The sequence below is a fragment of the Oikopleura dioica genome, chromosome XSR (assembly GCF_907165135.1).
Source record: "Oikopleura dioica chromosome XSR, OKI2018_I68_1.0, whole genome shotgun sequence".
Classification (NCBI taxonomy): domain Eukaryota; kingdom Metazoa; phylum Chordata; class Appendicularia; order Copelata; family Oikopleuridae; genus Oikopleura; species Oikopleura dioica.
Genome location: NC_137294.1, coordinates 3,499,765 through 3,523,485, shown reverse-complemented (window position 1 = coordinate 3,523,485; position 23,721 = coordinate 3,499,765). Strand labels below are relative to the sequence as shown.

The following is a 23,721-nucleotide window of genomic DNA, read 5'->3' as shown; positions in this document are numbered from 1 at the left end:
GCCATGTGGCTGTATTCGCATTCGAATAAAAAAAAAGAAGCTTATTTATCGTTGGATTATATTCATTTTCAATTGTTGTTTCTCTCACTCCGATTTTGTCTCTTTTTCAATGTAATTCTGTTGGGGTCGTCACGGGCTACGTAAAAACTATTGAAAAGACCTGGTAAATGCTCTTTGGCTTGTGTTTAATGACCCCTCTGGAGCACACTACACGCCGAGCGTTTTTTTTTTCTTTCTTGCTCTTTCGGCACACAACTCTAACTATGCCCGTTTATATACTTTCCGTTTTACACAATAGAGAGCCCTTTTTTGTAAAAATCAGTTTAGTTCCCGTCGTCAGATACACGCTTAAGTCTGTCTGAGACGATAATTACTTAGGGAATGGGTACACTCATGCGCACGCGATTAGTATCCATTATACAAAGTGCTTTTAAAAAGAAGAGTTGATAAAACTTACCATCAATTGATTTGCCGTGCCCATTTTCTTCGTATAGTCATCAAAAAAGCAGCTTCTCTTATGGAAACTTCATGTCTCCGTTGAGCCCGGGGGTCCGCAAGCAGCGTATTTTGAGATAAACAATTTTATTCAAGAGTCGTTCTCGACTTTATTGGCGTAAAATCGCACGTTCCACCGATTTGGGAATTAATAAACAATACAAGCGACTCTTTAGTAATCCATAGTTGCCCTATTTACAAGTGCAAAAGGCCGAAAAGCACGGGCCGAGTGAAAAAGAAAGGAAATAATTATTTCGTAAAAATGGGCGCCGAACCGCATGAATCGTACACTACCGCAGATTTGCCTCGGGGTGTTTCGGATTGACCGCGCGGTTTTCAAGATTACGAATATCCTAAATAGAACAGCTCGTTGACAAGATTTAATTTAGAGTGCGCGTTTATCGGTTGTAATCATTGTCCGACCGCTCAGACTTTGTAAAATGCCGAAATACTTTGACATCGGCGCGAATTTAACGGATCCCGTGTTTACTGGGATATACCGAGGAAATAGAAAGCACGAGGATGATTTCGATCGTATTATAAAGCGGGCTACTGACGTTGGCGTTTCTGGTAGACACATCGCAAACTCATTGTGGATAAGCGTAGTTTTCAGGTTATTTGGTCACAGGTGGAACTTACCACGACTCGGAAGACGCCCTTAAAATAGCTGAAAAACTACCTGGCGGATTTTCAACGGTAGGGGTCCATCCAACCCGCTGCAACGAAATCGAAATGTCTGGCTACCCAGAGATCTACTTTAACATGCTTGCCGATCTAGCAAAGAATGAACGAGTAAAGGCGATTGGCGAGTGTGGCCTTGATTACGATAGACTTCAGTTTTGCGAGAAAGAAACGCAAAAGAAATATTTTGAAAGGCAGCTCAGGAAACAGGAATACTCGATTCCGGAATCTTCCATGGCTTTTACGAGCTTCAATTTCAGTCGAATATTCTAGATCAGCCTCTCAAAGGATAGCGGAAAGCCTCTCTTCCTCCATATGAGGGCAGCATGTGAAGGTCCGTGTGATATAATATCCAGAAATCCTATACAAATTTCATAATATGAATTTCTTTTACTTTTTCGAAACAAGGCGCAGAGAAGAAGAATTTTAATGAATTTTTATTTTTATCATGATGAAAATTAAATAAAATGACGATTTCTGAATGATAGCGCGACGAAAATATTTGAAATTCAAATATTTGATTTGATCTCTTCCAATTTCTCGCTCAGGCCTAGAATATTGTCCGCCCTAGTAAATCTCCTTTTGAACGGATTTTCTATCGCACCTCTCGGATTTCCTTGAAATCGTTTTACGAAACAAAGACAAAATTGAAGCAGGAGGAGTTGTGCATTCATTCGACGGAACTGAAGCTGAGAGAGACAGAATTCTAAATGAAACGAAGGTAAACTTAGTGTTTAGTTAGATCTTTCAGTAAATTGTTTAGTTCTACATTGGAATCAACGGCTGTAGCCTCAAAACGCAAGAAAACTTGAAAGTAGTGAAAAACATTCCGCTCGAGCGTTTGATGATAGAAACCGACTGCCCTTGGTGCGAAGTCAAAGCATCCCACGCTGGTCACAACCTGATCAAGACGACTTTCCCGACCAAGAATGCACCGAAGAAATGGGCAGACGGACATACCGTGAAAGGACGCTCGGAGCCGTGCCACATCGTACAGATCGTCGAAATTATCGCTGCGCTAAAAGAAGTAGAGCCGAATGAAGTGGCTGATGCGGCATGGGCAAACTCACTGCGACTTTTTAAGCTGGACTTAGAGTGATCCCCCGACGACAGCATTGAAAATCTTTTTGTTTAGAATGAAAGTCGGAATTATTCTAGGCTCAGTCAGACCAGGACGTATGAGCTGTCGAGTCGGCGAGCACGTAGCTAAAGCTCTCAAAGATAGAGGACACACTCCAAAGGTACAAAATCACTGTCATATTAGTTGTAATTTGTTTAAAAGATTTTCGACCCTGCTGAAAGTCAACTTCCTCTTCTCGAAAAGCCTCTTCATTTCTACCCGCCGAATCAAGAACCACCAGCAATCCTGAAGCAGCTTCAGCAAGAGCTCAGCAGTCAAGACGCGTTCATCTTCGTCACCGCCGAGTACAACTTCAAGTAAGACATTTCCTTCAAACGAGATCTGATTTAAATGGATTAGCGTTTCCCCAGCGCTGCTTAACTTTGTGGATCATTTCCCGTACAATACTTGGCGATGGCGTTGTGCCTCGGTCATTTCTTACTCGATGGGCAATTTCGGCGGCATGATCGCGCAGCAAACGCTCCGACAGACTTTGGGAATGATCGGACTTGCTGTTCTTCCTTCTACCGTCACGCTTCCAAACGTTCAGATCCAAATGGACGAGCAAGGAAACTGCGTTGGAGAGCGCAAAGAGTCGATAGAGAAGAATATCAAAAAACTGATGGACGAGCTCGAGTTCTTCTCTACCGCCGTACTCGCCAAGAAAGAAACCTCCCAAGTTCCCTTCAACTGAAATTAAACAGCATGAAAAACTGTCAAATATAATTCATTCCAGCTTTCTCTCGATTTTTCTTCAAAATAAATAGCAGTTAAAATAATCAAATCAAAATATGCAATTATCTCCTGCGACATTTATTCAAAAAATATTGAATCAAGCTAGTGCCTTATTTTTCTAAATAAATGATTTACTTTTTCTAAAAAGCGTTTAATAATGAAGCATTGTTGAATTCAGATGACAAAGTTAATTCGTTAATGGACTCAAGCAGCAACGATGAAATTATTTGCACTGCTAAAGGGTACTTTCAAAAAGAAAAGTAAGTCAAAATAATCGACAGAATGATAACATTCTCGTTCCAAGACATATTTCGGAGCTGAAAATCATCTTCCGCCGGCCAAGTTGGCTGATAACGCGCGAGCCCAGATCTTCTCTAGTCGTTGAGTTAACGCCACACTTCACTCACAAATTCTTCAACAAAAAAGCTCATCAATCGCCTCTTCGCCCGAAGCCCCGTTCCGTCCAAGCGAGCACATGGTACGTTGAGTGGTGGTGCTCCCCCGAAGAAGAATTGTCATCTGCCGTAGGGGCGACTAAATTCGTTTTCGCCACGAATCAGGCGGCCGAGGCTCGGAGTCTTGATCGTGGCCTTCGAATTGCAAAAACAAGTTTAGAAAAGAAGCCACAAAGGTATGGCATCTTTCTTCTTCCAAATCCAGTAGCTGAGCATTTAGTCAGCCGAGAAGTTTGCAGAAAAACACTCGTTATAATAATTATGCGCCTGACCCGACTTTGATCACTAAGCTTGGCGAGAGCAAATGCCACGATCTGAATAACCATTTAAAACCTCAACCTTCCTCTCAAAATGCTCGATGCAGTTCATGTGGAAAGCCGCTCTCGACTAGTGTAAGCTTGAACGGTTAGACCTTTTTTTAATTTTATTTTAGCGCCGCGTGCGCTGTTGGGCCCGACTGTCTTCCATCCTTTGCTGCACGAGCGAATTCGATCATCTTCTTTCAGAAAAACCCGCTTTGTAAAATCCCCGGAAAATCAATGAATCTTGGATCAGGATACGAATCCCTGCATTATCGTCTGTTTACTATACCTGCCTTTATCACATTTGATTTACTATTATCAGCGCTCTTCCTCCCGTTTTTCATTTCTATGAAAACACTTATTTTTACCACTCTTGTGGGCTCCGATCTCGATTAAAAATCAAAACCCGCTCAATAATCCCGAAAAAGATTACTGTAACGAAAACCTCAACCTCGCTCTTTAAATAAGCAATAACAACTCGATACCAAAGCATCATTCAAGACATTGAATGAAAGATTTGATTTTTAGTATAACTAGGGCTGAAGATTTGCCTTTTGGCCGTTTTATCGACAAATTGATCAAAGTTTTTGCTCTGGTTGTATTTGATATTGTGTGATCATTGGATTCTAAGTGCGCTTGATTTCTAAGGATCCGAGATCTCCGGCTTGAATTCGCAAGGTACTTTTGCTAGCCCGTTTAACTTCCCTTTTTACATCCTTACCCATTTTTGCAAATTTACTCTTCCTTGATCTCACCCGAGGGTGGGCATTCTTCTCTACTGTACCGTACTCAGTCATCCTCCTCAAAGCTCACTCGTCTAACTGTTTACTCGAAGAATTCTGAGAAAATATACGTTCACTTTAATTTCGAGACATGCGAGAAATTTTCATTCATAATTGACGTCTGAAAATTTCCTCTTCTTAATTTCCTCTACTCCACGATTTTTGATTGTCCATAGTTCTGATCAAGAAAAGCCACTTCGATAGATTTTCACGGTCGTAGTGTTGCTTATAGGATAACTGAAAAAATACAGTACTTCAAAACAAAGATAATCAAGCGGCTATTGTGTTATTCATCGCGCATTAAACTTTACGAGTTTTGCTAGCTTTAATTTCAAATAACTTTAACTTCTAAAGTAATTTCGCCGACGACGATTCTAGCTAAATACGTGAAAAAACGGGTGATAATTATTTGCTGGGAAGAATTGAATCGTGGCGGTGCTGAGCTGAGTATTGATAGAGAGAATATTGAGCATGACTAGGCCCTGTGAAGCCTGAGTCACCCGCTGCGGCTGCCCTCGGCGCAGTTACGCGCGCCACTCCGACTCCACCAGCGCATTTTTTCGCGAAAAATAAATCTGATTGTCAATCTGCGAAATTTGATTTCGCCAAGAAACTTGAACTTTGAGAGATCTGATAGAAGAGACCGAGAAGACTCAGTTCGACCCGTTCCCAAGTCTCGCTAGGTAAGTTAATAGCCCGTTTTTGAAGCCGGAAGTGTAACCTCTTCATTCAAAGGGCGAAGTTTTATTTCTATCATTTCGTTTTTAAATTTTCTGAATATTTTGGTGCTCAATTCAAAAGTTTGCTAATACAGTCACCGTTGATTGTGCATCAAACGCTCAAAGATTTAAATGATGCGCTTTCTCTGATTCGCACACTAGAATCCATTCTTTCTAAATTTCTTTGTGGCAGACAATAGCTAATTGGACTCATGAATTTGAATTTTGTAATTGATGTCGCTTAGGATTTAGATTTCCCACTCCGAATCGCTGTGTACGCGCCGGAGATCAAAACAAAGGGGCGTTATATTTTGTCGTGGTTAATAAACTCGCCCGTTTGTTTTAGAAGTGAGAAGGCTTTAGAAGCGCGGACGAGCGATAGAAATTTACGTCCCTCGTCCTCCACGCAGAATTTCCTTTCTTTTTCGATTTGTGTAGTCAGTGCAACGCTCCACTGGAGCGCCATGACCTCAAGTGTTTGCTATTAGTAAAATCATAAAATCCACCCAGTCCGGGATTACTCAGAAGCAGAGAATACACCTGAGAACCCCATTTTTCTAGCTCCTTTTTGCGGTCAGGAACAGTTCGGAAATGTTCACCTGAATTAACAATATCTATTTTAATGACTCATTAATGCTTGATTGATTGAGGCTTAAACTTGTAATTGCTTGAATATGAATACAGCGAGCAATATCATTTCCCGGCAAGTGGTCGGCTACTCACGCGCGGGCTATAAACAAGGAAATATTATCAGCGAGAGCACTTTGTTACACAAATTTCAGCGGCAGATAGCCCAAGCACAATCGGAAGTGGGACGGACGCGGCGCGCAGATTCGCACTCTCCTCAAGCTGGATCTGAAGGAAGAGCGTGGGGGGAGTGAAAGACTAAATGGCGAGACCAGAGAAGTGAAGCTTGAGGAGGCAAATGCTCCTGTTCTACTTTTTGTCAGTTCTCGCCCCGTTGGTCAGGACGAACGCTCCTGAAGTGAGCGCGCTAACATCCAGCACCGAAAATGAGCTCGAAGGACAAGCGTCGATCGCAGCCTGTCCTAGCGAGAATTTGTTCTCTCTGAGGGCGTGCGAAGCCAAATCAAACTGTACTAAAATCTCCACAAATGCGGACAAGGTCAGCTCCGAATTGCTGAAAAAAGAGGGATGGTGCGCTCCCTCAAGCGACGCGCTGCAAGTTGGTAAGTGACCTTCACTCATTTTCTAAACACTAACACAAAACACACTCTTTCGTCTGAGGAGTTGTACTTAGCGTTTGTTTGCAGTTAACCACATTTATATTTACCTCTTTCATCTTTGAAGATAGCGAGTTTCTCACGTGGAGTTTCTCGTCAATGCCCGACCAGTTTAAATAAAACTGAATTCAAATATTCTAGTCATCCATCGCCCTAAAATGAAACTGAAACCGCTAATGACATGCTTCGTGGATTTTTCACATAAACTAAGATTAGCCCTTTACCTTCTCATTTTTAATCTTTGACTGTTATTGTAGACTTTGACGAGGAAACGACCGTAGAAGAGATTGGAATTACTCAAGTTGGCGGGCGTCCTTTGCCGAAATACATCAAACTGGATTACTTTAAAAAAGCATTGGCGAGTTCAAGCGATACGTGACGCGATCTGGATATGATGTCCTAAAGGTGTTGCCGAACGGACGCATACGACTAGAAACGAAAACGACTTCCAACAAATTTAAACTGCGCCTTGTCCTCGATACAGAGTCTGAATCCAGCTCGACTGCCTGCATAAGATTTGAATTCTTCGCATGTGGAGAAAGTCAAATCATTCTGCCGACACCCATGATCGTTTCGACCCCCAGAAATGTGGATCTTGAGTTTGGATTTGGGAGTTTTCAGGAAGAATGGACACCCTTTCGTTTTGAGTTTTACCAGAACAAGCCCAACACGAAAACCTACCTCAAAATAAAGAAAATTCATGTGAACTGGCGAATCGACAGTGCTAATGGGGAGCACTCGGGATTCACTGATGTGAAGATCATGTTGCAGCACGGAAAAGGAGTTCCAGAAGAAAAGGAATTCAAAGCCGAATTCACGAACTACAGGACAACCATCTTCGAAATTGGGCACAGCAGCAACACAGGCTACAACTCTATCGATCTCACCTTCCACAAAGAAAATAACTGTCACATCTGGCTCAAATATGTCAAATTTTACCTTACATCCGAGGAAATAATTACTTATACGATGACGGGTGACTCGATGCCGAAATCTGGTAGATACTCAGTTTTGATTGTCAACCCGACTAAGCACGACATCCTTGTGGTGGCTCCGATCGGCACCGGAAACTCCTTCAAGGAACTGGCTTTCCAAGGACACCTTGAGTGGCAAAACGAACAGAGCCGAGAGTTTAACTCTGAGTACGCTGTAGGCGATCAAATCCACAAGCAAGAATTCCAACAGACTGTTCTTTTCGAGCAAAACGACACTACTCACCTCTGGCATGCGAAATTTGACGAGAACCAGGATGGACGTTTGGCGATTCGCTTCCCCTCAAATATTGAGAAAGTTCGAATCGCCACGATAGTCGCCGGGGATCAAATACATGCCGAACTTGAAAGCATCACCCCGACGGTCCTTTACAAGAGCGAAGAAGGTGTAACACCCGCTAGTTCTAGTCCAGAAACGTTAGCAGGGATAGTTGTTGGCATTGTAGGCGCGTTGATTGTCGTCATTTTCGTTGCCTGTATTTTGATATGGAGAAAACGGCAGCAGGATTTTCCGGACTACGCGACCGGCCGAGAACGTGCTTGCTCCCCAATTTATCCCCATACGCAGCCCCTGATGACGCAAAATGTGGACCTCATTCCTAGAGGCATTTCGCTGCCTGTAAGTAGCTGATAACATTGATCTCTTGGTGAATAATCTTTCATTTCCCGAAAGTGGGGAAGAGTCACGGTCATCACATTTTGATGATTCAATGGCCTCCGTAAAGGTCAAATTACCAGGAATTAACGTTCACTTGATGAGGCCTTTTTAACGAGCGTTTGGTGTACTCTCTCGCTCTGACAGCTGTTCGGGAAATGAAAGATGGTGACATTTGGTGATTATACATTCAGAATCAAATGCGTTATGCTACACCGCGCAACTTCTATGTAAGTTTATCATTCACAATAATCCCCTCTTCGCGAAATCACACACAATCACGTTCATCGATTTCAATAACTGATCCGAAGTCGTGCGCAAAAAAAAAACTCATCATGTAGTGGTGTAAACATGCTCTTGTCTCGTGCATTCTGCTATTCATGAAACACTCAGTGCTCGTTTTTTTTTTTGAAAATTCAAACTTGGAGGAAAATTGGAAATCTCATTTTACATTCAGGACCAAATTCCTCAACAAGATCGCCGGCGCACCGCCCCCGTTGCCTATTCCCCACACAGAAGACAGCCTTCCAACCAAAGTCACATTGGGAGGCCTTTAATTCCTACCCCTGAAGTAAGATCAAATCTAATTGAATGTTGATGATATGAGAATTCAGGTTAACGATGATCCAATTTACGAGCCCCCAGCAAATTTCCGCGACCAGAGTCGCCGAATATACGGCCCAGTTGGAACGATTCGTTACGCCTCACCAGAAGGTATTTATACTCTCCTTTAATTCAGGCATAGATTTTCGATTAAGCTCTTCGAACGAAAGAACCCCCACCGACGATTGCAGCGGAGCATGTTAAAGCTCTTGAAGAGCTTGGCGCGGTGAGTCATCGTTTTTACACGGGCCCTGTAGCTGCGGTTAAGTTAAAATGTACTTTAGGGAGAATTTGGTGAAGTTATGCTTGTCGAGGCGCCGATTAACTGCTTCCCACGACTTGATAGGTCCGATTTGCCGGCTGGTGCGACCAAGGTAACTCGTCTTCGACCAAATCCCAAAACTTACACCGAATTTGAAGGTTCTAGCAGCTCTAAAGCGGCTAAAGAACAACTCCTCTCCTGAAACGAAAAAGATTTTCTTGGAAGAAGCGAATTTAATGTATGGTCTCCGCCATCGCAATATTCTCCCTCTTTTGGCCGTGATTCCTGACATACCAGCGCTGTTGTCAGGCTACTCCGAACACGGTGATCTTCGTCAGTACCTGAGAAGAAGGCTGACGTGTGAGGACTGTGACTCTGATGATCCCGGATTTATTTCGTACAAGTCTCTGCTCGATGTCTCAGTACAAATTGCAGCCGCAATGGAGTACTTGGAGTCTGTCCGCGTCGTTCATCGCGATTTAGCCGCTAGGCATTGAGTTGGAATTATTTTCATTATAAATCTGTAGTAATGTCCAATTGATCAAATGCTAAAAACTCTAATCTTCACTCAAATAAAGAAACTGTTTTGTTGGGCGCGGTCTGCGTGTTCGCGTTGGAGATTTCGGAATGTCACGAAATCTGTACTCGAAAGACTATTTCAAAGTCACTGGTAATGTTGTGATGCCCATCCGCTGGTCGGCATGGGAATCAATTATTCTTGGCAACTTTACGACGAAGTCAGATGTCTGGAGTTTCGGTGTTACTGTTTACGAAGGTATTACTTAGACAACTTCTGAATTTTCTGAGCTTTTAATTAAGTGTACATATTGTGTCGAGAGCGGCCACTGGAGATGTTGTCAGACGAGCAGGTGATTCAGCGAATGGTTGCTCTTTACAAAGACCAGTCCACCATCACTTGCGGAATGGTTCCCTGGTTACCAAGACCTTCGGTAAGACACTTTTCTTATTTCAGTTCGTCATTTGTTTTAGGACTGCCCTGAAGAAACCTGGGAGGTAATTCAAACCTGCTGGCAGCGTGATGAAGCCTCCCGACCCTCATTCAAGAAGCTTTATGCGCAACTACGACGACAAACAATTGCCAACGACTGTAATTAACTCAATACTTTCCACTGTCATTCCTTACTGTATTAAATGCGATCCCTGTCTTCTTAGGGGAATGACACTAACTTATTAGTTTCTATTTTAGCTTTTCAATTTAGCAAGCATTTCCTATTCAGCTCAGATAAAATGCGACCCTTTTGTTTTATCTTTCTCTTCAATAAAATCCTCAGCGAACGCATTGTCAAGACTTTTTTCTTAGAGAATATCTGTGTTCGAAGGATGGGTCAGTTTGCACTGAACACATCTGAACCGCCTACAGAGGAAGACATCCTCGCCATAGATGAACAGAACGATCTCGCAGAGATGGACGCTGACGAGGAACTCCGTCTTCTCGCGGAGAATCCACTACCCCCAGAAGGACCTGAATTAGAATACGGGCCTTTAGATAGCGATGATGAAGATATGACAGACCTACAGTCTCTCCCGGATGTAAATCATACAAATTCAAAAGAAATAATGACAAAAGAATGCATCACCCCACCTTTGGAAAGATCAACCGCTGCTAGTAATTCTTTTCGTGGTCCTATTGCGAACAGCTCAATGATTTCCCCTCAAAGCGGGATTGAGGATCAAGGAGCCTCTTTTGGGTCGTTCGAAGAGACTGTTATTCGAAACACCCGCGAGACTCCTCATGAGAGAGCAATGCACAAACTCCGCCAGCGCCAAAAGGTTTATTTTTTTTCCCCGAAAACCGTGTTATGAATTTTCGTAGGATTCTACCAAAATACCACCAGCCGAGTGGGGAGGAGCTATCACCCGCACAAGTTCAATTGCTGCTTCTGTTACCAGTGAAATTCGAAGAAATTTCAATGCTAACCTGAATTTTCAAAGTGCCATCAGCGAAGCTCACTCGATGCAGAGAGCTCCTCCAAATTCAAACGGCAATTCTACTCTAAATACGACTGAAAGTGGAGCGATGGATGATGCGGGGATTCAATCATTTGAAACCAGAGCCAATGTTTGCGTAAAGACTGAGCCGTCACCAGATGGAATGGAATTACATCAAAGAAAATGTCGTAAACTTCAAGACCGCGTGCAAGGATGCTTAGATTTTGGGAGACATCTTCTTAGCCGAGAGAGTCTGCGTCACGTTGAGTTGTCGCACGATTTCACGAGGGAAGAGAACCTAGCTGAGTTTTTCAAAAAGACCGTGGGGGACCTCAAGAATAAAATCGATAGAAAATACCAAGACTATATAGACGCTGTACAACTGCAGCGCGAGATGGAGCTAAAAAAACTGGAGCACGATAGTGAACGTAAACTTACTGCACTCCTGCATTCAGCCGGTGTATTGAATAAGGTAAACGAATATTTCAGGCGATCAATAAAGTCATCTTCTTCAGATCTCAACGATTGAGAAAAGTCTAGAAAAAGAAAGTAAAGAGCTCGATTGGATGGAGCAGGATCCCTTGTGCAACATCAACTACAACTATGATGCGAAGAAAACGGACATCGATTCTACTCGGCAAGCTTTCATCGCCTGCCGCGACGAACTCTTCAGACAAATTACAAACGTTGCAGAAGCTTATACCGTTCAGTCTAGCAGAGTACTCATTAGCGATGCGGAACCCTTTTCTCCGTGCGATATTCCGCCAGAACACCGAAGAAAGACAAGAAAAAAGAAGACCCAAAAGAAGGGGCAATTGATCTCTCAAAAACGTATCAAGAACCGCCGACTAGTTCTTGTACATCCAAAGATTCAGGTGAGTTTGTTCGTGTGTGAGTTTTCTCGTGAATAACTACCCAAAATAGTTTCTACCATGCCCTCGCGACGAGCAATGTCAAAGAGATCCCGTACTGAAGTTGAGGACCACCAAGTCCGCAAGAAGACAGCTTCGTTTCCAATTCATAATGAAGCTCAAACAGCCCAAAGACCTCGAAATCTACCATCCCGAGGTTACGCGCTTCCCCTGAAGATGACTGGGAAGGAGCATCAAGCCGATCTTCTGCAGAAGGTTTTTTCTGAATATTCACATCACTTCATTTTACACAATTTATCTACCTATACCTTCCATTATTTTCTTCACCATGGAAAACACTGTAGTCCTGCAATGTAGACTACTTTAGTCACTTCCTACTTCACTGCAGAAATATAAAATCCTGCCATTTCAAAAACAATTGCCGATTCCTTTGATGACTTTGAACCTTTCAAATTGAAAGTGTATTAGTCTAGTTAAAATAGCGAAATGTTGTAAGAATGAATCGGATAACGGGAATCGGTCGGAGGTTCTTTGGGACGAGTTCTCGGGTTGCTGGAGTAAAAACATATCCTCACCATCAGCGGCGTGCGAGGAATGTCCCTGTACCTGATAGTATTGCAAAGGAAAAGGCTTGATAATTACGTTGAAGAAAAAAGTCAAAGAACACACAATAGCCTTTTATCAGCACGACATTGATTCTGAACAGTGGGTATTACAGAAAGGTAGTACTTACTCGGAAGCAAGAGCTCCTGATCGAAACCAGTTCAACAATCGTTTTGTTTCGGATAAGCACTTCAAAAAAGAGACTATCAATCTCAAACAACCCAACGGAAAGTTCATTCAGCAAGAAATAAAGCTAACACCAGGAAAGAGGTGATATTAACTTGAGACTCAAGTCTTACTACAGAGCTTCGAGCGTGCAAAATTATCCCTTCGAAAAAGGAATTCCATGGAAAGTCAGAAAAGATCCATTTTCAAACAAAAAGGCATACGAAGGAATTTATGACTTCATTGATATCTTGGGAAGTGATCCGTCCATCACGCCTCACCAACTTTGCAAAGGACATCCTTCATACAGGTTACTTTTTTGAAGTTTTCCCTGTTTATAAGAAACTAGGGCCGTTGATTTGGGAATACACCCCAAAGATCGCAGACAAGATGGTTACGATCCAAGAAGACATGTTGCCGAGTTGAGGTAAAGAAAATTTCTGTAACAGAGCTCGACTTTTTTTTTAAAGATGAAGCTCCTTCTCACTAATATTTTAGAACGCTTTATAATATAACGAATCATCAGCGAAGGCACCAGTATGGAAGAGTGGAGAATCAATGGAGACGAAGATATTTAAAGCGTGTTGAATGGTTAAATAGAATTTCTGGACAACTGCACGGCTAATGTTTAAAAATAAACACCTCTTGAATATTCTTGATTTTCCTTTTTTTGCAGATTTTATTTAATATCTATAATTGCAAGTATGATGGCAATCCTTAGTGGCAATAAGAATGCACTGCTGCGAAGATGCGTACTTTGTTGATATCAATGAAGAGAATTCTCATTTCTTTTTTTTTGTTGTTTTATTTCGTAATGAATTTATATCCAATGGAAGCATGTCATGGAAGCTCATTTCTCAATGGAAGACAGGGTTCATTTTAAATAGTAGCAATTTAGTGAGTATAGCCAAACCAGGGCGAACGTGATAATAAAATAATTTTGCTAGTTCGATGTTACAAAACAACAGTGATAAAAGTCAAGGAAGAAAAAAATTCCTAGCTATTGGAAGCTATTTTACGATATAATACTGATGAGCTGATGATGAAGCCTGGAAGAAAAGTGGCGTGAGGAAGAAGGTGTGAATAGGGCAATACTGGGTAGGTGCGTTATGTGCAGGGGAAACTGATACTCAAGGTTCGGCGCGAAAAAATGTGCAGAGGGTGGTTCAGAGCGAGAATAAGTTTTTCTGCGAAAGATAATACTGCTGCTGACGTATGATAAATATATGGCAAGAAATCAAAGGGTCCAAGAGGATAGTCGGTTGTTTCTGGAAGACGGTCAGGCGGTGTCAGTAACTCGAGAAGGACATGCTAAGAATTTTTTTAAAAAACGGTCACTTTTTATTATTAAGAAAAAGGGTCTAAGACCGATCTTACCTTGCTTTCGTCGGTTGCGCCTTCGGATAGGTCCGATGTTGTCGCTTTGTTCTGGAGCCGGCAGGTTGGTGATGATCTCGCTAATCTCATTCGAAGTGATTTCGCTTTTCGTCGAAAGGGTATCATCACTGGCACTGTCGATCACCGTGGACAAAGAGTTGAACTCGTCACTGTCGGAGCTTGAGGCGCGCGGCGACTGGCACTCTTCGATTGTAGCAGTCGAGATTTCTTCGATTTCGCATGTCGGACTGTTTGCTCGGCCAAGGTGATCTCGGGGAGTCAGTAGCTTCAGGAAATTGCTCATTGTTTCGGAGTCGCCAGTCTGATTGAGTTTGAATTGCGAGAACTGTCCTTGGGTGATCTTCCTGATGGCTTCTAGCGCGAGCTCGTATGTGGGCGGAACGGAAGGGCTGCATTGTCCCAGTGGAGGATTCTGAAGACCAAGGGGAGAAGTTAGACCAGCGGGAGGAACAACGAGGCTAACACCGATGTTGGTATTACTGCTTTGGTTGATACGAGCGCCGATGGGATCCCCTCGCTGACCGGGTCCACTTTGACAGCGCTTAGCCTTGATGTGTGCGTTCAATCCTTGCTTTTGGCGGAACTTCTTGCCGCAGAGGTGACAGTTATATGGCATATCTCCAGTGTGGATGTTGTAGTGCACCTTGAGAGTCGATTTTTGGGAGAAGCCACGGCCGCAAACGTCGCACTGAAGAAAATTATGAGAAATTCGGCAATTTTAAAAATTCAAGAGCTCTAGGAACATTGCGCGATAATTGAGGGCCATTATGAATGATTGAACACTTCCGGGCTAGAATTTTAGCGCGCACAAGATATGATGCGAGCTTCAATTAAACAAAATTAAAATTTGGGCTTATTCGAAAAAACTATAAGATTTGAAGTCGAATCAAATTTACCTTGAAAGGTTTCTCTCCGGTGTGAGTGTACATGTGACGTTTGATATCGAATTCCTTCGCGAAGAGCTTTCCGCACTCGGGACACGGGAGGGGACCTTGATTTTTCTTCAATTCGAGCGTGCGGACGTGGCTGTGGGGACTCATGGAGACGAATGCATTTCCGTTGAGGCTGCTGTGACTGTTTGCGTGGCCAGTTTCATGCTGTGAGATTTGCGGGACGAGCGACATTGTGTTCATTTTCTGAAATATTTTTTATAAGCTATTGCAAATATCGGTGAAATAATTGAGGAAAAATAGTTGAAAATCCGACCTAGATAAATTGTTTGATTCTCTGAAAAAGGAAGAAGGCCCGTTAATTTATTTGGAAATACAAGCGAATTCTAGTGCTTTGTTTGGACAAAGATTGACGGAAATATCTCACCTTGGTCCAAACAATTCACCAACCACACTGTGGTTAACTGAGCCATTTTGGCTAGCGTAAGCAAGTAAACCTAATGATAGAACCGGTAGATTCGACTCCTCAGAATTAGAAAAAGTTTGAAGATGTTTTCTCTAAATAATATTCGAAACCAGTTACCAGTGGCTAGAGCCCTAGTGTGTTGTGTGCCCTTCTCTCTTTTTGTTCAAACAAAGCTCTAGAACGAGCGCGGTGGTGTGCCCAAGCCACGTGTGATTACATAATGTCTTGGGGCTAGAACAGTTGGAGAAGTTGCGTGAAAAGCTAAACGATTCTCTTGGAAACACGTTTGAGGCCCGGGCAACTTCACCCCCAAAAGCGAAAATGGATGATACTGCTAGAGTATTGTATTGTTTGGACAACGAAAGGAAGTTACCTACTAGTGCTCTAGCACTCACTCAAGCAAACCGAGCACTCTTTCACCCGCCAAAAACATTCTAAGAAAACGACTGACCCTCATTTCTCCAACGAATGCTTCCTCAACAAACAAAATTTTTGTTGAATGGAAGTAACTCTTCCATCTCAAACTCGTCAAATCCTGGCTCTGGAACTAACCTTATATTATTGACAAGCTTCGCGCAGTTATTTCTCTCTCCTATGTAGCTCTTTACGACTAGCTCGTTTTTTTTTGTTTGATTCTAGCGCGGATGAGTAAACGGCAAATTTTATGGGACACAGTCTTTTGGGCGCTTTCCGTAATAACGATTACAATTGTATTCCTTCTGAGGCAAGAAAAAAACTTTTAGAAAGTCAATTTTTAGTTTTAGTCAAATTTGTAGAACATAAGAGTTCGAGCGGAGGCTCGTGACAGAAAATTTGAGATGGAAGGAGGATTTGGGGATCAGCTCACTCTAGAACCTGAGATCAGCTCAAGAAAGCCGCCTCCAATGCGCTCTTGCAATTTTCTACAATATTTCGAAAAAGGATTCTTCTTGATCAGAATCAATTTTTCCCTCCATTTCATCTCCCCCTGAACCGATAAGCTTACCGAATGATCATAGCTGAAATCCGAATTTATGTGATTCAAGACATAGTTTGGAATCAGCCTCCTGGAATCGATTCCACTTTCGTTGGAAAATAAAAACATAAAAGCGTCCTTCTCGTACGATTTTCTCTATCAATCTGCGCCTCAAAGTCCAAAATCCTAGCCTAGAATGGCTCTATTGAGCCTAAATTTTGAATCTGTCTGCCCGACTAACCTGTTTGGTTTTTGAGTAGATCTCAAAATTTAATCTGATCAACTTTTTTGTTCCAGTTGTGGCAATCTCTCAAGAAAATAATATTAAAAAAAAAACTCTATGAATAATTTAATCAGTTGTGCTGGGCTTTGGAAATTCTAGCACCGTAGCCGTTTTATACTGTCAGTTGGCTGAGAGATAGTGAGCTTTTGAAATTAGCGCCATTACAATGGTGGCGCGACAGAGCCGGTGGGAGCAATCCCTCTCGGCGGGTGTCCGTCAACCCAGGCGATTTCTAGGCCAGCCCTTTTTTTTGAATATCCAGCTGATAGCTTCGGCGGGAGATGCAAATTTCCAAAGCAAACGCGCCGCAGGTGATCGCATCTACCCGACAAATTCAAGATTTCAAGGGCACGCATTTTCGAGCCAGCCTTAAGTCTCCCACTGTGAGCCTAGAAATTTGCATTCGAATACAGATCCCTGAATCATAGCACTTTTCTCAATAGTAAATGTCATCATCTACTTAGTACGCAGTCATTTACTTAGTAAGAATAAACTCTTAATAAAATCCTAGCGCAAATACTTTCTGTCATTTCTTGGAAATCACTAGAAAAAAGGGAGAGTAGATAAGTTTAGTAACTTGAATTCATCCGAGGCGCATTTCTCTTGAATCAATTGTGGCTTTGAGACGGTGCTCGATCGCATATTCGTCGATCGATGCGACGCATTGCAAGAAAAATTGTCGCGGTGAAGAAGGATTGTATCCCCAGGGGAAAATCTCCGACAGAAACTGCCTCAGGCGAGTGGTCTCTGTCTCTTGAAAATAATTTGCTTACTGCATTCACCTAGGCCCCACCAATTCTAATTACCACTCTACAAGAATCAAACATCACGCGAAGATGGTGCATTCAGCAAAAGGGGAAAAAAGATTGAGCTGAATCATCAAATGCATCTGACTTGATTCCAGCGTGCTTGAAAATATTCGGTATATCAATGCCATCCCGAAAATGCGAGTTTTACAAGGTCATTGATGAGAATTTATCACGTTTTAAATTGATCCGGGCGAAGCTTTATGATCTATAGCCTGGGTCCGCTAGTTGAAAGAACTATCGCACTCTCACTGAGACTGCTTTCACCGTTTCGGTTGAATCACTGCTCTTATCACTAGAATCGTCGGCCGTGCGTGCCGAGATGTCGCCGACTCTCGAAATCAGACAATAACGAGATTCAACTTGAATGATTCAAGTCCATGGGAAAGTGTAGAATTTCCTCAGAAAGAAAGACTCAGCGATAACCGGCTGCGCCCAGATCGTCAACGATAACGTTCAACAAAATTAGTTAATCAGCGTTAATTTTACGAAAGTTTCTTCCTTGATTTCAGCCCAACAAAGAATAGTCAGGCCTCATGGTGGGAAGAAATTTCGTGCTGCGTGCAACCCTCGTTCCCAAAATGAGCGCAAATGTTTGACGCCAGAGGCGAGTGTCCAATTCGTTTCGAAAATTGAAAGGGGGAAATCGATTCCCCGGGAACCATAAAATTTCTCCGACAAATTGGGCCTTTCTTTTTTATTGTCTCGCAAATCAGCGCAGATCGATGCTGAGTTTAAGTCTTTTCATTCGCCAAGAATTACTGGAAAATAGATATCTCTTTCTAGCCCTCTCTCTACGTACAGAAAGTCTCTTCCACAAGCACAAAACAAAATCATATATACGAGTACAATATGGTCAATATCTTGAAATTGAAATTCGCAAAAAGTGAGTCTAGAAAAGCAAAGCGAAATGTCTCTGAAGCGCTTATTCTGTGATTTCATCGAAGTTCGAAACATATCATAAATATTCTATACGGATCAATGCCCTTAGATTCTTGAGATTTCGATACGAGCTTTTATTGAGTTTTGGAAATAACTTTTCTATTACAAAGTGGAGATTATCCTGAAAATTGTAATCATTCTAGAGTTAAAATTCTAGCTTGATATCGAAGGTCGATTTTCCGGAGTTTCTTTAAAATGGTTGATCAGCAGGTGATGAAGAGGTTCTCTGAGTGTTCTTGAGGGGTAAGATCTCGAAGTGGATTCTTGTGTTCGAATTCTACCACTGGTTGAGTATCATTCTTCTAAGAGACGAATTAGCCGTGATCCCGCTGGCGCCCCGGATCGATCACCACACTCTATAACTCTCACTCCCTTTACCAGACACGGTGAGGGAGAAAATGGAGGCTCGGAATTAAGGAGTTGGCGCGTTATTTAGCGCCCAGCTCCAGCTCTATATTCTTTTTAAGTCAAAACCAGAAATCGATCACATGCCCGGCCTCTCATCATGGGCCTTCTGTCACTTTTCCTTTCTATCGCCATCCCTCTTTTCGAGCGCACTATGTTGAATAAATTCAAGCGCCTTATTTATTTATGTTATGTCGATGCCGATGACCGCTAAATTATCGAACTTTCTGTCACTTTTTAAATAAGTATTCTTAGACGGGGCCTTGGCTACTTCCCCACAACCATTTTTCCTTCAAAACCAAAGTTAAACATTTCAATCGCATCGCAGATCTGGAATTCGTGCGCTATTTAATAAATAACTTTCCAGGACTCGGGGATTGGTATCTCTAAAAACGTCGGGACGGAGCTCCTGTGTCACGACATTTTATCTCTCATTAGCGCTTGAAGACTCTATTGTTCCAAATTTTCCGTTTTATCGAAATTGCTCCTTCGCTTTAGGCCCCACTGATTTTCTTTCCCATCTTATCAGTTCTCTATTTCTTTTTAGTCACTCTTTGTTATGCGCCTCGATAGAATCGATCAAGCGTTTTTTCTCATAAATTTCAACTTCAACAAGCAACTGCTAGAAAACTCGTGCGATGTTAGATTCTGGGTATTTAACGCTCGAATAGATGATAGAGATTATGCTCCCCGTGATCATCCTATATTGAAATTCAATCCAAGTTACCTTTAACAAGAAGAATCTTCTCTCTTAAAAGTTATTCGTGTCCAATATCTTTAAACGACTATATAAACGGCTCTAGAATTAAAGAAAGGATTCCGGAGGTGGTGCACTGGTGGAGCTAAAGCCAAATAAACAGGCTTTTCTTATTTATAGCGCCGAAGCGGACGTTGCGCTAACATTAAACAACTTTTGGCGGAAAGAATTTATTCTGAATTATTCGACGCAAGAAATTCACTGCGCAAGAATCCAAAATGTCACTTTCAAAAGGCAAGAAAACATGATTTCACTAGAAGAGACTGCTTTGGAAGGATTGCTTAGGCGATGATACTCGAATTATTTCAAAGAGCAGGCTTGTTTACTTTTCTCGTCGGATTTCCCGTGTGACTCGTAATCGTGTCAAGCACACTCAGCTAACCTATTTTGGGGAGAAAGGGGGTCAAGCCGAGTGGCCGCTAACTGCGATTCTTTCATCCTTCTTTTCTTAATATCGACGGGACACAAGATATGGAGCAAATTGGAGAGCGCGCATCAATATGACCTCGTTTACTCGCCTGAGGGTCAGTGAGATTTGCCCCAGAGCGATTACAAAAACGGAGACGGGCGGAGTGCGGGTGCCTGCGATACCCCGCGGCGAGCGGCTTTGACATCACTGCAGGGTATCAATGAAACCCGACTGGCCTATTCTGTGATCTCCTCGCGGCCAGAAGCATCTGCATAATCGAATGCACGCGCTCATGCGAAATAAGTCTAGAGCCTGGACATTTTCGATCATTAAGAAAATCTAACGCTCAACTGTACAATCTCTATGAAAAGAACAACTCTGGCAAGAAACAAGGCAATCTACATCAACAATCTCAACCAAGTTAGATTTTTTATGAGACATAACAAATGGGAGTGTTTATTATTTCTCATCGCAAAACAGCCGTAAATTCTAGCAGAAACTTCTGATTGGAAAAATACTTTCCTCATCAAAGTGCCGGGAACAACAATGAGAGAAGTGACGGCGGAAATTCGCGATCTCGAAATTTTGATTGATGATGCAGTTCACGAAGGTTGCGTGACATCTGGTAAGTCGAGCATATGTTTCATTAGAAGTGAGAGGCATTTTTAGAGAATCGGACGCGCGGATTCGCGGCGAAATTGGATGAAACGAATCCCCTGGGATACTTGCGGGGACACTATTTTATCCCCAAAATCAAAGACCTCGTCAAACAATTTGATGATGAAAACAAGGAAGCAATATGAACGGCTATACTTCCATAAGAATATGAAAGCAAAACCCAAAGAGTATCGCCGTCTAAGACTTTAACGGGAATTCTCTAGGATGTCAACCAAAAGCGACTGCGAGCCACATAACATCAGTTTTAGAAAACTGGAAAGTAAAGGGGATGAATTGCCATTTTCAAGGATATCTTCCTGCCGCTCTTTGTGATGAGGAAATACAAAATCTTATATTGCCGATTGTAGGCGCCAAAGCTGGCGAAGTTGCTTTAATGAATAGCCTCAGGATCGGTTCAATAAAAATTGAGATTTTTTTCCTTGATTTCAAGCTTGAACAACGATCAGTGTTAATCTTCAGCTTCTTCTGCTTGCATTCTATAAGCCAAGTGGACGACGGCGAAAGATTATAATTGAGAAGCATGCTTTTCCTTCGGATTACTATCTAGTGGCCTCTAGAATTGAACTAGCAGGGCTTGACCCAGGTACTCAAAAATTATAGATCCTGAAATCCTCTATTTTCAAGATGAATGCCTTATGGAAATCAGTCCAAAAGAAGGGAGGCACACTCTGGATCATGAAGATATTCTGCACGCCATCGAAGAGACTGGTGATGAATTAGCTTTAGTCCTTTGGCCACCTGTTCAATATTTTACCGGTCAAGTTTTCAATATTGAAGAAATCATCTCTGCAGCCCATAATGTTGGAGCCTATTGTGGACTAGGAAAAGTTCTTAGCAAAAAATAAAGATGAAAAAGTCATTTATCGAGAAGATATTTTTTGCTGAACTTGACACGAGATTGTGCACACGGTATTGGAAATATAGAATTAAAGTTGCATGACTGGAAAGCTGATTTTGCCGTTTGGTGCGGATATAAGTATTTGAATGGGAGTCCCGGAACTGTTGGTGGAGCGTTTCTCCATTCCTCAATTGATGCAAAAAGTAAGAATTCATTTTGAACTCTTTATATGAAGCTTTATTTAGCGCTGATAAAATCAAGAGGCTGGTGGGGACACAAGCTTGATTCCCGCTTCAAGGCAATTGCTTTTTAGTTTTAATTTTTAACAGGCTTTATTTCAAGATGGATAACAATTGGGACGGTTCTGGTGGAATAAGCGAGTTTCGACTTGGTAACCCACCTCCTATTCAAATGGCGACGCTAGTCGCACCATTAGAACGTAGTTCTTGCGCGAATAGCAATTGATATAATTTTTTAATTTTAGTTTTCAACAGACATTCAATGAGTCAATTCGAAGCGGTGGGAAAACTCCTTTCAGGTTACCTTATATCACTCTTGAGAGCAGTTGTTGGATCACGAATCACCTTCATTACTCCACATACTGATGTCGATAGTAGAGGATGTCAAGTAAGGAAAGTGTCTAACTAGAATGATAGATAAACCGAAATGGATTAGTAGTTTCTTTGGCAATTAAGAATTTGATTGACACCAGAAAAGCTTCACTCTGACAAGCGGGAAGCCAGAGCCGAAGGCAGTGTTTCGGGATCTAAGAGAACACGGTGTGGTCTGCGATTTCCGCGAGCCAGGAAGCATTCGCCTTGCACCTGTCCCGATGTACAATAAGTTTACTGACGTTTTCGACTTTGTGAATATTCTCAAAAATATTCTCCACCCAGAATAAAGTGAACAGCCTACCTTGTTGTTTGCGTAAAACCGCACATCCAAAACTTTCGCGTTGAAAATCGTGAATCTTCTTGTGTCCTCGTTGTCATCAATTTGAATACAGAAGCCAATTCCACACGAGTATGCATCATCTCTCTTATTCCCAGCAGAGCAAGAGATGCTTGTTGGACTTGACATGTCTGTTAGACAAGAATAACAGCTTCCTTAGCGCCGCCGATTGGCTCAAGAAGACATCGCTGAGTCAGAACAGTTCTTACTCTCTGCGATTGGCTGAAGCTTGGCACATGGCATAGCTATCACTTTTTTTAACTGGCAAAGTTTCATAACTTACAGCCAAGAGACCTACTCAGAGAAAACGAAGAGATCTAGGAGAGCAGAAACTCTCCGCCCGAACGAAATTATCGAGAATTCGCCACCTTGTTTCTCGTTTTGTTGTCCTTTGCTTTCACCCGACAATAACTCGATCGTTTGCAAACGACAAATCATCTCCATCTTCAATTTCCAGTGATAAGAATCACAGGGAAGAGAGAGAAAAGGGGCGCCACTTCAGATGAGGCGCACCTCGTGTCTTGAAGACGAATTCCATTGGTCGAGCGCGGCAGAAGTGCATCCAAAAAGTTATCTTCTAGTGCCGTCCCTGCTCGAGAGAGACAAAATGATTAGCGGATAGAGAGATCAGGTAGGGTCAGAAATGGAGAGAAGGGGCTCGTTGACGGCTTCAAAAATACAACGGCGGTTGGACATTCTTAGCTGCCGTGTTTTTGGGCGATCGCGATCCGAAACTCGCTTTATAAACTCGCAAAACGGCGGATCCAACGCAGCTCCCTCTAAACATCTTGGCTAAATAGCCAAAAAAAGAATAAAAAACAGTTTACCAGTACCGAGCGTGGAACTAGTATGGAGCAGGCTGACTTTACTTAGAGAGCCCTCAGTCCTTCAAGCTAGTGCCCCGGCAAGTCTGGCACGATCGACAGAGGCGCTTGCAAGCGTTTTTTTGACAATCAAAAATTGGAACTACCTCTTCCCATGGCCAACATTTCAGAGAGAAAACATGTGTCCATTGGAACTGGCAATTTCAAGCGTTGATTGCTGAACTCTACAGAGAGAACTCTGGTTAGAAATTACTCTTTCAAAAAATAAAGCAGCTTCAAGGAATGTTATCTAAGGCGGCCATGTTGAATAGAAACGCGGCTGCCAAGAAGTATTCCTCGACGTTCTTTTATTACACTCGACGTTCTAATCAATGGAATTTAGCATCGGCGATGTTACATTGCTGGCTGTGAACCCTTGCTCAGAATAACGTTCATATGTTTGCAATACTTGCTCAACTCGTGCATATCGTTTACATACCACTTA

At 42.4% G+C, this 23,721-nt stretch overlaps 8 protein-coding genes across 11 annotated transcripts; 7 read left to right on the top strand and 1 right to left on the bottom strand.

Moving 5' to 3' along the window:
* Positions 1–888: 888 nt before the first annotated feature.
* On the top strand, positions 889–2,278 carry LOC145710510 (deoxyribonuclease TATDN1-like). The gene is made up of 5 exons (XM_081788274.1): positions 889–1,065; positions 1,109–1,413; positions 1,477–1,499; positions 1,774–1,897; positions 1,940–2,278. The coding sequence occupies exons 1-5, from the start codon at positions 936–938 to the stop codon at positions 2,273–2,275; spliced, it is 918 nt and encodes a 305-aa protein (XP_081644400.1). The 5' UTR covers positions 889–935; the 3' UTR covers positions 2,276–2,278.
* Positions 2,279–2,301: 23 nt separating this feature from the next.
* Positions 2,302–3,179, top strand: LOC145710509 (FMN-dependent NADPH-azoreductase-like). Its single transcript, XM_081788273.1, has 3 exons — positions 2,302–2,417; positions 2,459–2,613; positions 2,657–3,179. The coding sequence occupies exons 1-3, from the start codon at positions 2,313–2,315 to the stop codon at positions 2,988–2,990; spliced, it is 594 nt and encodes a 197-aa protein (XP_081644399.1). The 5' UTR covers positions 2,302–2,312; the 3' UTR covers positions 2,991–3,179.
* A 28-nt stretch (positions 3,180–3,207) lies between these two features.
* On the top strand, positions 3,208–4,656 carry LOC145710508 (uncharacterized). Its single transcript, XM_081788272.1, has 4 exons — positions 3,208–3,291; positions 3,336–3,662; positions 3,707–3,878; positions 3,920–4,656. The coding sequence occupies exons 1-4, from the start codon at positions 3,230–3,232 to the stop codon at positions 4,007–4,009; spliced, it is 651 nt and encodes a 216-aa protein (XP_081644398.1). The 5' UTR covers positions 3,208–3,229; the 3' UTR covers positions 4,010–4,656.
* Positions 4,657–5,017: 361 nt separating this feature from the next.
* LOC145710507 (uncharacterized) lies at positions 5,018–10,341 on the top strand. 3 transcript variants are annotated; one of them, XM_081788268.1, is made up of 12 exons: positions 5,018–5,253; positions 6,072–6,479; positions 6,791–8,144; positions 8,375–8,410; positions 8,638–8,751; positions 8,795–8,894; positions 8,939–9,009; positions 9,068–9,157; positions 9,204–9,535; positions 9,624–9,820; positions 9,865–9,995; positions 10,036–10,341. In XM_081788268.1, exons 3-12 carry the CDS (start codon positions 7,098–7,100, stop codon positions 10,159–10,161), a joined length of 2,244 nt encoding a protein of 747 aa, XP_081644394.1. In that variant the 5' UTR covers positions 5,018–5,253; positions 6,072–6,479; positions 6,791–7,097; the 3' UTR covers positions 10,162–10,341. The 3 variants fall into 3 exon arrangements, with proteins under 3 accessions (XP_081644394.1, XP_081644397.1, XP_081644396.1); XM_081788271.1 differs by lacking the exon at positions 8,375–8,410; XM_081788270.1 differs by lacking the exon at positions 5,018–5,253 and having other exon boundaries at positions 5,987–6,479.
* Positions 10,342–10,370: 29 nt separating this feature from the next.
* Positions 10,371–12,285, top strand: LOC145708566 (uncharacterized). Its single transcript, XM_081786251.1, has 5 exons — positions 10,371–10,836; positions 10,880–11,467; positions 11,511–11,681; positions 11,726–11,870; positions 11,920–12,285. Exons 1-5 carry the CDS (start codon positions 10,387–10,389, stop codon positions 12,222–12,224), a joined length of 1,659 nt encoding a protein of 552 aa, XP_081642377.1. The 5' UTR covers positions 10,371–10,386; the 3' UTR covers positions 12,225–12,285.
* A 52-nt stretch (positions 12,286–12,337) lies between these two features.
* LOC145708567 (uncharacterized) lies at positions 12,338–13,283 on the top strand. The gene is made up of 5 exons (XM_081786252.1): positions 12,338–12,479; positions 12,542–12,736; positions 12,813–12,945; positions 12,985–13,062; positions 13,134–13,283. The coding sequence occupies exons 1-5, from the start codon at positions 12,365–12,367 to the stop codon at positions 13,258–13,260; spliced, it is 648 nt and encodes a 215-aa protein (XP_081642378.1). The 5' UTR covers positions 12,338–12,364; the 3' UTR covers positions 13,261–13,283.
* A 137-nt stretch (positions 13,284–13,420) lies between these two features.
* On the bottom strand, positions 13,421–16,742 carry LOC145708498 (uncharacterized). Of its 2 annotated transcripts, none has more exons than XM_081786178.1 (4): positions 16,586–16,742; positions 14,930–15,169; positions 14,013–14,721; positions 13,421–13,946 (listed from the first exon to the last, which is right to left on the bottom strand). In XM_081786178.1, the coding sequence occupies exons 2-4, from the start codon at positions 15,164–15,166 to the stop codon at positions 13,915–13,917; spliced, it is 978 nt and encodes a 325-aa protein (XP_081642304.1). In that variant the 5' UTR covers positions 15,167–15,169; positions 16,586–16,742; the 3' UTR covers positions 13,421–13,914. The 2 variants fall into 2 exon arrangements, with proteins under 2 accessions (XP_081642304.1, XP_081642303.1); XM_081786177.1 differs by lacking the exon at positions 16,586–16,742 and adding an exon at positions 16,375–16,520.
* A 3,638-nt stretch (positions 16,743–20,380) lies between these two features.
* LOC145707010 (kynureninase-like) lies at positions 20,381–22,369 on the top strand. Its single transcript, XM_081784484.1, is given in 10 exon segments — positions 20,381–20,571; positions 20,616–20,747; positions 20,807–21,016; positions 21,055–21,207; positions 21,249–21,444; positions 21,520–21,665; positions 21,708–21,760; positions 21,805–21,901; positions 21,947–22,089; positions 22,175–22,369. Coding segments are annotated over 10 exon segments (1,398 nt in total). The 5' UTR covers positions 20,381–20,492; the 3' UTR covers positions 22,364–22,369.
* The last annotated feature ends 1,352 nt before the right edge of the window (positions 22,370–23,721 follow it).